Source organism: Sander vitreus, chromosome 12 (assembly GCF_031162955.1).
Source record: "Sander vitreus isolate 19-12246 chromosome 12, sanVit1, whole genome shotgun sequence".
Lineage (NCBI taxonomy): Eukaryota > Metazoa > Chordata > Actinopteri > Perciformes > Percidae > Sander > Sander vitreus.
This window is the reverse complement of record NC_135866.1, coordinates 63272-77649: the sequence shown is the minus strand read 5'-3', so window position 1 is coordinate 77649 and position 14378 is coordinate 63272. Positions and strand designations below refer to the sequence as shown.

Genomic DNA, 14378 nt, shown 5'->3' with positions numbered 1-14378 from the left:
AAAGACAGACAGGATTTATAGTCCCTCTCTGTTTAGTAAACCAGCCAATTTACCGTGGGATTTATCAATCTGAATAAATCCAGCTCGCACATATAAACACAAAACTGCTTTGCTAACTCCAACGTGTTGTAAGTAAGACATCTGCTGAAAAAGTTATTATATTCATTAGCATGATTGTCGTACTGTTTAGTTAAAAAACATCCAACACACCAAAGTACAAAGACATAGCGGACCAGACGCAAGCTTTTATTTTGAAAGGTCGAAGCTCGGGGACGGCACCAGCCGGGAGGGCATGAGACGGGAGCATAGACTTTATATTATTAATATGTTAATAATAATATGAATTTAATATACAGTCTATGGAGTTCTCCAGGCTGCAGCCATACCCAACTCTAATAAAAAGGCAGAGCGCTCTCTCCCCGTGGGGTCTAAAATCCAGCTGTTCTACTAGCTGCTCCCTCTAGAGGTCTGGAGAACTTCCGTTGTGTAATCTGAATGCAGCTTTAATGCATGTAAATAGGAAACAGCAGTTGCAATTTCTCTGGCACAGTAAATGCTATCATCATAAAATTTGTGATACATGTTTGTCATGCCGCGTTTATGCTCTGTACCAAATTCGGTGAAGATCGGCCATTAGCGGGCACTATAATCAAGGTAGTTGCGTTTTGGCCTATGACTCAAATGTAAATGTGAAATTTGCAATTGCAATTTACTACAGATCTGGCAGCACGTGTGTTGCGATATTTCCTGGCCGTTGCCTCGCCACTGTTGCGCTTTGGGATCTGCTTTCGCGGGCTCCGCGGGTTGTCTGGGCGACCCGCGTCAGAGAGGCTTGGATCCCGTCATAACTGCTTGCAGTTCTAGTTTTATTTTGTATATCAAATAATCTGTTTATTTATCTTAAAAATAATTGATATATCGATTTAATGGTTTAAATAACATAAATGGAGCAGCATGGGGGAAGGCATGGATTTGCATTACAGTGCTGGCTTTTATTGGTTTGTTTTGGTTTCGCCTTGTTCACCTTTGCTCCGCTGTCATTTCTTCTGATCAGGTTAAATGTGATGAAGCAATAAGAATAAATTCAAAGCCAATTAAACTACTCTAAACTCAACTGTCAAACACCTGCAAGTAAACAGCTTGCAGTTGGCTGTGAGTTACTGATATACCAGACATGTTCAACAAGAGTCGGGGAGTCCTAAAGACCAAGTGATTTTACGATCCACACCATAAATGCAACATCCCAGTTCAATTCAGTCAATTTAAAGCAGAAACTAAACAAATGTTGCGTAACACTGGCCACATAAGTACTTTGTGCTACTGTCTGTAACAGAAGTAGGAAGGCATGGTTACAATTTAAATGACATCCAGTCAAAACACTGAGTACACTATACAAATGTCTGACTCTAATGTTTAAATAGCAGCTTTGTGTACACTTCAACAGGAATGTAGTTTTACTATATAAACCTGTGGCCTACATGCTGTAGCCTCATATCTTATCTAATGCATTGCTAATAACATTAAGAGCTTTAAAAGGTTGCATATAGAAGTCCTGCTCTGCTTATTTTTGATCCGTTCGTCACAAACATAATGATTTTCCAGTTCATATGGATCAAAGGATTAGAGGCCAATCGTGTCATTATGAATAAACCCACTGAGTTGCGGACTGCATGAAAACAGACTGAAAAGACAGTGTTTGCCTTCTTTCGAAAGCACATGTCTTCAGGCCAGGACCCTTATCAACCCTGAGCAGTTTAGGGAAGATTGGACAATGTATAGGCTAGTTAGAAACCAGTTCCCGTTTGGCGAGGGAATATCAAAATGTGCTGCCTTGCCACGCCTACACTGTAGCGAAGGTCTTTAGATTGTGTTGACCAATGTTGAAGTAAATTGGGTTAAAAATGGCCCAAATCGTCCAAAAGATAAATTTTTTTAATTTTAAAATTGGGTTTAGGGGGTAATTCCAAGAGGCTTTCTTGTATGTCTGGATATGATACACATAGCTACCAAATGTCATGCCTCTGCCATAAAGTTATGAAGGGGGCTTTAACTTTGAAAACGGTTAGGGGGCTATATCGAGCCAATTAGCCACGGCCAAGGCCGAGACTTATATCAGGACGCAATTTTCATCTGACAGGCGTACCAATTTTCACAACTTTCTGAGGAGCCCAAGTACCTAATTTCAGTGCTCAAAGACATAGAATAATAAGAACAAGAAGAAGAAAAAAGAAAGAAGAAAAACATTTGAATATCATAAGGACCTTCGCCCCCTGACGATGTCCGTGCTCGGGCCCTAATCATTTTAAACTTCATCTTGTAAACTGGAAAGCTGGGAAATTTTAGAGACTACACAATCAATTCCACTATTGTACCAGCCAGTAACAATAATACAATCGGGCTCCTTATGATGATTATTTAATGAATACTTATCATTGAGTTTTTTTTGTTTTTTGTGTGATCAACAATTTTTTATTAGAAAAGATTGAAATGTTACATTTACAGTCACATTTACTCTGAACATGCATAGCACAAACTACAGTACGACATTCAATACATAGCTCATGAGAGATAAAAGAGAAATGGTGAAGTAGATGAAAGATAGCAGTTAAAATGTTAAAATTAGCTACTCAGTATAAAGCATTCCCCAGAAAATAATTAAAAAATAAAAATAAGTAAGTAAAATTAAATAAAAAGAAACAACCATAAATCTACATTCAGGTCAGAATTTTCTGTTTCACAATGTGGTCTTGGATGGACAGTGTAATCTGTGACCATGCCTGGATGGTTGTTAGTTTGGCCTTGTTGAGGCGTGCAGTTGTACACTCAAGAGAAGTAATATACTGGTAGGCAGTTAGCCAGTATTGTGTTAGGGTAGATTAGAGTGGAACCAAAACCTTAAGATGGTCTTTTTTGCTGCCGTAAGCCCTGCCAAGAGTAGTCTACGTTGGTTGAGAGTAAGAGATAGCGGTGAATGATCGTTAAAAGGGCAGAGGGAGGGACTAGGTTGTACGACAACATTCAGTAGTGATGACATTATAGAAAATACTTCCACCCAGAAGCGTCTGATTGGGGTGCACTCCCAAAACATGTGCATTGTTGTGCCCAGTGCCTGATCTGGGCAGTGAGTGCAAATAGGATTTGGGACTAATTTAATTTTGAACTGTTTCAAAGGGGTAGCATATGCCCAATGTATCAGCTTGAAGTGTAGGAGTTGATGCGCAAGATTTTTTGAAGCACTACTCAGATTTCCCCATATATTTTCCCATAATGGAACTGGGCCCAGTGTTTTCAATTCCCTTTCCCACACCCTTTCTACAGCTAGGTGTCCCGAATGGTGAAGGAGTATTGCATTGTAAATGAGTGTTACAGTCCCTCTGGAGTTTTGCATGGGTCTGACCCACTTCTACATGAGATGCTCCGGAATCTGCTGATCCCAGGGCAGTCCGTAAGCCGTCATAGCAGATCTCAGCCTAAGTTAGAGGAAATATGACGTACCTGGCAGATCAAAGTTGTTTTTTATATCTAAAAATTGGCGAGGTGCTGCATTGTCAAATAAATCGCCGAAGACATTGACTCCTTTACGAGCCCAAGATGGAAATACAAATCGCTTCCCACCTGACTGAAAGTTATAATTGTTCCATAATGGGGATGTTTTATGAAATTTACTTGTTACACCCAGCATTTTTTCAGTTTTTCTTCAGACATTAAGGGAATTGATGGTTCCATAACGTAATTGGATATTTTTGCGACCTATGCCTGTATAGAGTAAGTAAGTCCTCTAAGCGGTGTGGTTCAACACGTGCCGCCTCTATTGCCCGCCATGGGATTTGTGAATCCTGGTGTCTCCACACCTGCAATGACCTAATTTGGAAGGCATAGTAATAGAAATTCAGATTAGGGACCACCAGGCCTCCTGTAAGATTACTTCTTTGTAAAGTTGTTAGTTTAATTGTGGTGCGTTTTCCACCCAAGATAAATTGTGACATGAGAGTGCATTTCAGAAATAAATTTAGGTGGAGGAGCAACTGGAATCATAAAGAACAGAAAATGTACACGGGGCAAGATATTCATTTTGATAGTTGAAATTCTGCCTTGCATCGAGACTTGAAGAGAGCCCCATCTCTTTAGATCCTGTTTTACTTTCTTTTTTATACCACAAAAGTTTTCTTTAACAATTTTATGAAGATTAGGATAAATCTCTATGCCAAGGTAGGTGAAGGACATACAGATAGGGATGTCAGCTGGTAGCTGAACATTCTTAGCTGCTGAATTCAGAGGGAGAATGGCAGATTTAGACCAGTTTATTTTATATCCTGACATATTGTGAAAATATCTGAAAAGATTCATAACTTGTGGTAAGGATTCCCGAATATTGGAGGAAAAGAAGGCAGTCGTCGGCATATAGCAAAAGATAGTGTCTAGAGTGGTCTACACTTACAGGGGATATTGCATTGCTGTCCCAATGGCCTGTGCCAGAGGCTCCAAAGACAGGGCAAACAATAGAGGTGAGCACGGACAGCCTTGCCTTGTTCCTCTGTGTAAATTAAAAGCTGCAGATTGAAAGGTACGAGTAAGGATGGAGGATGTGGCACCACTGTATAGCGTTTTTATCATAGAGATATACTTTGGACCGAAACCAAATCTCTCCAGGACCATCCATAAATACCCCCATTCAAGGCGGTCAAATGCCTTTTCTGCATCAAGCGAGAAATCAGCACAGTCTTCTTCAAGGGAGTCAGCAACATCAATAATATGAAGGAGCCTTCTGATATTATCAGATGCGACCCTCCCTTTAAGGAATCCTGTTTGATCACAGTGTATGAGTTTGCCCACTACAGTTTCCATACGAGTGACCAGCACCATAGAATAGATTTTCATATCTCCACAAATCAGTGAGATAGGCCTGTAACTGGAGCACTCCAGTGGGTCTTTGCCTTTTTTAAGGAGGACGGTTCTGGGACCATCCTACCTGGTCCCAGAACACTACATAAAATTCAGGGGGTAGGCCATCTAGACCAGGTGATTTGCCTCTATTCAAGGATTTCACTGCTGATTCAAGTTCTTTCAATGATATAGGATTTTCCAGGCCTGCCATGTCATCACTATCTAATGTAGGCAATGCTAGACTGTGAAGAAATGTGCCACACCTCTCCGCATCCAGTCGGCCTTCCGATGAATAGAGGTTACGGTAAAAATCTTTAAACTCGTTATTAATAGTATCAGGTTGTGTTACAACTTGGCCCTCTGTTGTACAAATTGCATTGATTAGTGGTTTTGATTCACATTGTTTAAGTCTGAGGGCTAGTAGCCTGCTTGGACGGTCACCATCATAGTAGTATCTTTGCTTTGTTCTATACAATATGAACTCTGCTTTTTCAAGGGATATACTTCGGTATTCCCCTCTAAGTGCAGTGAGTAGGTTTATTTTGGTTACTGAAGGCGTTGTTAATTGCTCCTGCTCTATTCGTCTAATCTGTCTCTCAATGTCATTAAGCCGTTTGCTACGTTCAGAATGCAATTTAGAAGAGAAGCCAATACATATACCCCTAATGAAACATTTAGCTGACTCCCACAGTATTTGAGCAGTGGTGCAGCTTTCTTTGTTGTGATTGATAAATTCGTTAAGTTGTTCTTTCATGTGTTAAAAAGGTCTTATTACTGAGGAGAAAATCATTGAACCTCCACCTGTGCACTTTGGGGTGATTAATAATTGGTGTCAGTGTACACATAACTGGGGCATGGTCAGAGAGTAAAATGGGTAGCATATTAACATGACTTATGCTATTTATGTGGTAAAGTAGTCATTGTTTTCAAAAAATTGTTCATAAACCTTCATTTGACTAGTTTATTACAGAACCCAGCCATCCGGCGCCACCCACCACCACAACTAATCTCTCCACCAGAGGGAAACACTGTCTACGTCTCCTCTACCACACCATGGAAGATGGGAGATTCATCTTGGAGGGGGAAAAACATAATACCACATCACAGATCTTTTTTATAAAGACAACGCCAGAAAACAGAAGGGATGGAGTTAAATTGCAGAGTACTTGGAGAGGAAGGTGCTTTTAAACACAGGATTGTTCTTTCAAGTACTTGTAGAGACAACAATAAAATCTGCGAGTCAGGCAGGCAAGATGCTCCGCTTCTGAGACACTCCCTGCGGTACACTATAAAGTTTCTACCATGCAAGGACAGGTCTAACAGACAAACAAACAATTAAAAAAGACTATGTCCTAAATGTATTATTATTTGGCCTCCCCTGTAAAAGAAAAGATTAGGCAGGGCTTGACATTAAGGCTTGTCCGGGACAAGTGGATTGTTTTGTAGGGCAAGTGGAAGAGAAATTTACTCGCCCCACTGGACAAGTTAAAACTCAAACAAACTAAAATGCCATGTTACTTAACGTTATGTGCCACTCATTATGTCTATGTTACCGATTTGAAACAAATACATAATTTCCCCACAATCCAGGGCAGCGGACCCAGCAGTAGCCGGTCAGCGAAGCGCTAACGTTAGACCCAGCCCGCTGTTCAGCTCATTCTCTGTAAACGATGCAGCTTGAAAGCACGGCGAGCCAGCCGGTGTTAGTTGGCTAAGATTAGCTTGCTAACTCCACCTTAACATTACCTCCTCGCCACATCGTTCACAGAAAACGAGCCGAATACAGATGACAATCGTGGCGATAGCAGTGTGCTTTGTGTGGATGAAGCATGAAGTTCATTTGGCACCTGGCTCTCTGCCTCGTAGCGTTACTACTCCGCTGCTCGTTTGTCCGTCAGTTATTGTAAAACCTCAGCTCCGTGACTTGCCGGATTCAATATCAGCTAATAATCAACTGTAAAGTAGCTACACCTTTCAAATGATCCCTTGGTAAATCAGCCTCTGCCGGGTACAAAGTGAAATTGTATTTAAAAAAATAAAATAAAAAATAAAAATAAAAAAAGTTAACACCAACATTTAGTGGCAAAATCCATTGTTATGTCTACAAAATTATTTTAGATATAGTACAAGTTCAAGTCACCACTACCTCTGGTCAAAATATTGACTTAGTATCTCAATATATTGAGTTAATATCTCAAAATATTGGCTCAGTATCTCAATTTGTGTTGACTTAGTAACTCAGAATATTGACTAAGAATCTCAAAGCAATGAGAACATTTAAAATATTGACTTACAATCTCAATATATTGACTTAGTATCTTCAATATATTGACAATACCTCAAAGTATCAAATTAGTATCTCAATATATTGACTCAATATCTCAAATATATTGACTCAATACCTCAAAGTATCAAATTAGTATCTCATTATATTGACTTAATATCTCAAATATATTGACTCAATACCTCAAAGTATCAAATTAGTATCTCAATATATTGACTTAATATCTCAAATATATTGACTCAATACCTCAAAGCATCAAATTAGTATCTCAATATATTGACTTAATATCTCAAAGTATCAAATTAGTATCTCAATATACTGACTTAATATCTCAAATATATTGACTTAGTATCTCAATATATTGACGTGGTAACTCAGAATATTGACTAGGAATCTGAAAGTAATGAGAAACTTTAAAATATTGACTTAGAATCTCAATATATTAACTTCTGCACACCGGCGTGCAAATATTACTTTGTATTATGGAGTCTGGAGATCCTTTTTTCCTTGTTGAAGGGGAAATCTATTGTTGGGACACGTTTGTTTCTACTGTTTCAACTGAACAACTACTGTTATTAATGCTGATATAGTGTTTGGATGCTTTCAACGGTTTGTTCAAATTCTGCATTAGCAAAACACAATTTTTTTTTATAAAATGATAAATCTTTACCCGGACAAGTGACTTTTGTGCATGGACAAGTGAAACGTAAATGTGCTTGTTCAAAGGACAAGTGCCTCAAAAAGTTAATGTCAAGCCCTGATTTCCATTCATTCCGATTCTGGTTCTTATCAATTCTCGATTCCGATTATTTAAGGGGTGGAGTCACGGGCTTATTCCATAGACAAAAAAAAGAACATTTTATTTTGATTCACTAGTGATTTACAGTTTTACCTGGCTTTTTCAACGCAAAATAAAGCCACACAACACAACAAGCGCCTGGAAGTACCGTGGCCTCTACGAAAACCAAAACTTGCGCAAGTGAAATTTTAATCCGATGATCAGATTCCAAACCGAATTTTCTTAACGATTCCACACAAAAAAAGATTCCATTAGAATCATAATTTTTGAAACAATTCCAAGTTGTAACCGGTTCTCAATGCCAAATGCTACCTGCGAGTAACCTTGGGTGGGTCTCGTCCTTCTTCACACTGGTTTCTTACTGTGGCACAGAGCAACCTGACTGCACACAGACAGGCAACCACCCCAAGGTTATGAATACAGAAAGTGAAAATTAGAGCAGGTTCGATGGCTTTAACAGTGCCAGTAATGAGAGCCCCATGGGCTCAGAGGCCATGTGTAAATTATTCATGGAGGACTTCAACACATTTGGGTGGTTACACAAGATTGAAATGACCAAAAGGAGTCTAGTGCAGATTAGAACCTGAAACTGAAGGGAAGCTTGTGTGCAAAATGGGTGACCTTTCCCAAGGCTATTTGTGAGACCCTCATTAACAAGGCACGTTTGTTTAGTCCTGTGACAAAAAATAAAATGAACACAGTATCAAGTGTCAAATATGATGCATCCCTATATTCCTGGTTGCCCCGATTGTCACCACAATGATTCTTGTTGGCAACCCGCCTGAGAAATATCTTCCGGAGACAGTTGCAGATTATTAATCCACAAAAAATGCAGTAAAATAATGTAAAACTATTGGGGAAAGTTATGGGCTTTCATGGCTGGCCATAATGAAGTATTTAACTGCCAAAAACTGTTTAATTTGTTACCAGCTACGCTTCCCAAAAATTGCTTTTTCCACAAACAAAAAAAATGATTGCAGTATCCTGTGTTATGAGAAGTTGAGTGTTAGTTATAGTTTTTAAATGCTGTATGTTTCAAAAAGATATTACAGACAAGTCTTGCTGACATGTATTAAATGTAGCTAAAGCTTCCAACGTAGTTTTGACGCCTCACATGCAAAGGTTTGGAAAGGTTAACCACTAACCCAAAAAAGGAAATTACAGCGTACTGGTAGGATCCTTTGATTTGACTGGATGTAGGAACATATTCAAAAGAGTGTTCGGTATGTGGTGTAAGTAGTAAAGCTGCACAATATATAGGTTGTTTATCGTCATCGCGATATCAACTGGCGCAATAAACCCATCGCAAAAGGCTGCGACATATCACAAGACACTCAGAGATTTCTTTCTGTTAGTTGAAAGAAAATATCAGTAGAAAATTGCACTTTATAATGTAACTGTTATTCTTTTTAGTGGTGCCTTTTATATTAAATTCAATGTATAATTTGTTCAATAAAAGAATGTTGGAAATAATGAACTTTCATTTGTTTTAAATTCAACAAGCAAGATTTTAACATCTGTTTATTTATCGAAAGTATTTTCCTCATATCATGCAGCCCTAGTAAGTAGGATGTTGCTATCCCAGGTTTCACTGAGATAAAAGTGTAAGTACATCTGAAGAAACTGAGGAAAATCAGTGAGAGACAAACTTTAGTTATAGTTTAGCAGCAGCAAGGAATGAAGTTATCCCAATCAGCCAGTTTGGTAGGCAACGGTCAATGTGGACATCCTATACTTGATGCTGGCTGGTTACACCCAAGAGTGGGGTGAGGCTTGAAAATACAAAGCAATAATGACAAGATGGTGATAACACCAGGGATGTTATAATGCTGGGGGACTTACCCATGGTGGTAGCTCCGAAGTTGGCACACTTTGCCTCACTGCTTTCTCTTCATGCTCCAGGAATGATAAGGCACGGTTTATCCTGTAGTCCTTACTGCCATGGTTTTTCCTCCAATAGAACAACACCGCGAGTCCAATTAGAACCCAACTAAAGCTAAACCCAAAGTATCCCAAGACGTAGATCGGGAAGATGATAGCGAACGTCTTGCCAAATTTCATCCACATTTGGGTGACATCTGTCAGAGACGAGCGTGGCTCTTCGTCCAGCTCTTCTGGGGACAGAGGTGGGCCTATAGTGGAGCTCACCGGAATGCTGGGCGCAGCAACAGGTCCGTTTGTCCTGACACCTGGTCCAGCCGACCCCTCCATCCTGTCAGTCATTTCCCCACTGGTAAGACATTTTTACAGACATGTACAGCAAATGTTAGGGTCTTCCCACACATGGCAAAGGTCAAAGAATGCCAAACAACACTATAGACATGCTGTCTGGAATCAAACAACATTAAGCATGACAAAGAATCAACAAGCCAACTATTGAGCATCATAAATGTACCATTGAGATTCTGTGTCTTAGTTTATTTGATTAGTGCCAACACAGAATAACACTAAATAAAAGTGTAGCGACAGCATAGGTGGAAAGATGTATAAAAAATATGTTCCTTCTAACAAAAGTCCCCAAAAAACCGACCTGGCTTTCTCTACTAAAAACAGTAAATACACATACTAGAAAAATAGTTTTAAACACTATAATATAATTTGAAAAGGTATCTGATATTATGAGATTATCTATCAAAAGGGGGACCCACAGATAATTGTTTAGTAAAAGGCCTAGAGGCTCCATGTTAACGTTACAGTAATTACCCTTAAACAAGAAGGCACTTTAAAGTTGTTAACATGTAACTTAAATATCTAAAACATTCAAACTGATCCTCATCTGTGTACTCATGAAAATACTATTCGTTTAGTTTAGTCCAACATGTTTTCACACTATGTAGCATATTCATACAGGTTCAACTGTTATGCCAGTGTCTAACCTTTTACATGGTGAGGACGTTTTAAGAAACTCCTTTGCAATAATGTCAAGTTGTGTTACCTTGATTCCTGGGGAAAGTGGCAACAGTACGAACTTGAAAGGTTAGAACCTACTATGCGAAACGGTTCGAATTACTCTTCAATTCGGCATATACCCAATACACCTACACACACGTTTTGTTATAGAATTTCAACTTTTAAAATTGCTTCAACCGTTGCCCCCGCAATCGTCTGCCACCAAAACACAGCGCCGTGGTGTGAAGCGGTTATGAAAGTGGAGGTTTTACTGAGATATGTGTTGTTTGGTTTGGTTGTATGTATGCCGAATAGAAGATCGCCGACTACTAAATCCAAAATCCACTTAAATTATTACTAAATGTGCGTACAATTTTACCGTTGAACACATCAACTGTTATTTGCCAGCTTTTTTGAACAGAGTCTGTCGTGACGTTCTCTCCACAAAGTGACACGTATCGGGGCTAGGGTTTGTCCACTAGCACTGCGTAAAAGCAAACACCAGCGAAAAACAACTTGACAACGCTGAGCAGGCAACCCACTTACCGGTATACGCCTGCGACATCCGCTCTTCCCTGAAAACTAAAATTCACTCTCCCAGCCAAGTCCACAGCATGCCGATCAGCAAAACTCTGATAATCTGTCTCCCCTTCCGTACATCTTGCTCTAAGGGCGGCCGGTCCCTCTCAACCAGCCTGCAGGAAACTGTCATTGTAGGAAAGAGGTCAGCCTCAGACAGGGAGGGAGCTTCAAATCGACAAACACAGCAGCAGACATTGGCGCCATCTTGCGGTTTGAAAAAAACGTTGCTATTCCACTGTTTTCACGAAATGTGAAAATGGGTTTTGAGGTCTTTGTTTTTGAGTAATTTAAAAATGTGAGTGTTAATGGTAATCCAGTCCAGGTTTGGCACGTCTAAATGCGAAATGTTTGTACTAGACCTGGTCCTATATGGTCTGGGTGGAGAAAAAACAGTGAAATCGCCCTTTTTGTTGTAGACTACATGGTTAAAGGTTATCGGAGTAAAGAGTGGGTTCAAACAGTAACAGTATGAGTCTACTTAGGAATCAAGACCAGGTTTGACGAGTTTTTCATTTTTATAATATAATAATATAATAGCCCCTTTTCTGTTTTTACAAATAGACTAAATGTGAAATTAGGTTTTAAACTGCACATATGGGTTTTACCATTATGCCTAGTTATTCAGTTAATTGTTTAATTCTATTTTCTGTAGGCTACATTTAAATGATCTAGGCTACTGGGTGGTTTAAACACCTTTACACTCCCAATAATAACATAGTGGTGGGGACACAGCCTAAATCATTGTATTTTATACTCCTGATAGTCAAATGTATATCAAGTATTAAAATAGGCTACACGACTCAGCCTGGGAGATACCAACCATGTGTAGTAGAACTAAAGCTAACAATTTTCCCTTTTTTTCATTTTATATATTTCTATTTTTATTCCCTAAAACGCAACTTGAATATGGCAGATATGCCAAAGTTGCGTCATAGTGTATCTGGTCTGGGGAAATTATACGACAGGTGATCAGGTCAACTCCATTCTTCCTTGGCCAATCCCTTAATGACATCAGGGATACACACGTTTGACCTTTGACTATGTCATCCTATTTGTTGCTAAGCATAGATAAGCCAGCCTGGTGTTTTAAGAAACATAGTTTAGTATGTCAAATTTAAAGAGAATATTGTGAAGTGGAATATAAACTAATTTTGAGCAGATTTAGAGCTGATACAAACTTGGATAGCACATAGTTTGCAGAGAGGGTATTTATCCACCATGTCATGGTAGTGTTTATAAACCGAGTATAAATCCATACACTGAAAACAACGTTGAGTGTCATTTACTTGGGAAAACCTAGGAAAGTTTTTACACTTAGAAATTGTAAGTAAATTCTACAAGGGCGATCATCAAGTAAACTTCAAACCTCAGGTAATTTACTGATGTTTATTAATATGGTTATTGAATTTTACTCTCTCATTCTTTGTAAGTTTTACTTAAACTCTGACTGCTTCAAACTGAAAAATCTCACCTAAAACCAACGGTTTTTCAAGGTCATTTTTAAATACTTTTTCTAACTTTTATTTATGGACTATATTTAAGTAACATTTACACAACATTTTACATAATTTTTCTGCAGTTTAAATTACCTAAATTTGTTCTTAATGTTTTTGTTTGTTGAAACAATGACTTAAAAAAAAAAAAAATCTGTGATGTGAAGGTTCTGTGATGATTTTTTTTTATCATATCATTGATACATCCCACAAGAATGCTCAACATTTGTTTGTTTTTCCCTGAACAAGGACAGAAACTGTTTTCAGGCCAACCAGCATGCAAAATAAAAAGTTGTGAACCACAAAGTGAGCCAAAATAATTTAACTTTTTATATGACTTTATGAGGATTTCTTTTCATAATTTTTTTTTTCCATTGGTGGAAATGGGCTTCCATATATATTACATTTTTGTTTGTTAAAAAACAGAAATATGAACAATTTTTGCAAATCAAATTTGGAGAATATTTGTTCAAACGGACCAATAAAGGCTCCATTTTAAAAAATTTGAATTTTCTGACAATTATTTGATGGTTCAAGCAAGTTGTATTTAAAGGGGAAGTGAATAAGAATTCAATATAATGTACTCAAGTGAACTTTATGATCTGAAAATGTTTGAATTTACCTTGTAGTCTTTGATGAGTTCCCCTGAAGACTCCCCCAGGAATTCCATCAGTGCACGAATAATGGCCTCCCGTCTCGCTTCATGTGTCGCTGTTTTAACAGACAGAAGATACTTGTATAGGAAGTACTACATGTTGTCAATAGAAGCAACATCAAAATTCATACAAAACTATGATATCCTGGATCTGCACTGGTTGGTCCTCTGAGGGCATTACTCTTAACTGCTGTAGGTTAATCCACTTCAAAGTAACTGTATGCATTTGAAACTTTAACTCACCCTTTCCCAAACTATGGGTCGGGATCCAAACTGTGAAATGTCAATTTTGTGAATTTATTTTCCAAATTAAAATAGAGCATGACTCTGTTCAGCTCAGGTGCATCTCTCTCTACCTCGCTCCATTTCTCTCCCTGAAGGCCGTTTCACATTGTACGCGGCATGCGCTCTGCTCGCCGCTAGGTTGTCCTATTCCCAACTATATTTGTTGTGCTTGCCGTCGGGCTCAGCGCAAATTTACGCCATACATGCGCCAATATTTGAATGCACGTCACGTCTGCGTCCGGTGTTTACATCAGACATGCGACATTGTGGATATTCAGTGGTGATTTGGTGGAGACGATGTTTCTGTCTTTGAAACAAATGAAAGCCTTGGCACTTGCCCTGGTTGTGAGGAGAAGACGGAGGAAGGCAGCGAGAAGAAGGGTGTGGGTGCACGAGACCCTCAGGTCCAGAGAGCAGTTGGGGGAATTCTAGCTGGTGAAGGAGCTCCGCTTTCACTGTGACCGGTTCCAGGGGTACTTTCAGCTCAACAGGGAGCAATTTGACAGT

General features: G+C 39.0%; 1 protein-coding gene across 2 annotated transcripts in view; it reads right to left on the bottom strand.

Annotated features, from left to right (window-relative positions):
- The window catches only part of esyt2a (extended synaptotagmin-like protein 2a), a 98930-nt gene extending 87367 nt beyond the window's left edge, over positions 1–11563 (bottom strand). Inside the window, exons 1-2 of one of the 2 annotated variants that reach the window (XM_078263899.1) lie at positions 11403–11563; positions 9810–10197 (exon numbers count right to left, since the gene is read on the bottom strand). In XM_078263899.1, the coding sequence (XP_078120025.1) occupies positions 9810–10190 (381 nt within the window). In that variant the 5' untranslated portion in view covers positions 10191–10197; positions 11403–11563. The remainder of the gene's footprint in view (positions 1–9809; positions 10198–11402) is intronic. The other variant, XM_078263901.1, reaches the window with a different exon arrangement.
- Positions 11564–14378: the final 2815 nt, after the last annotated feature.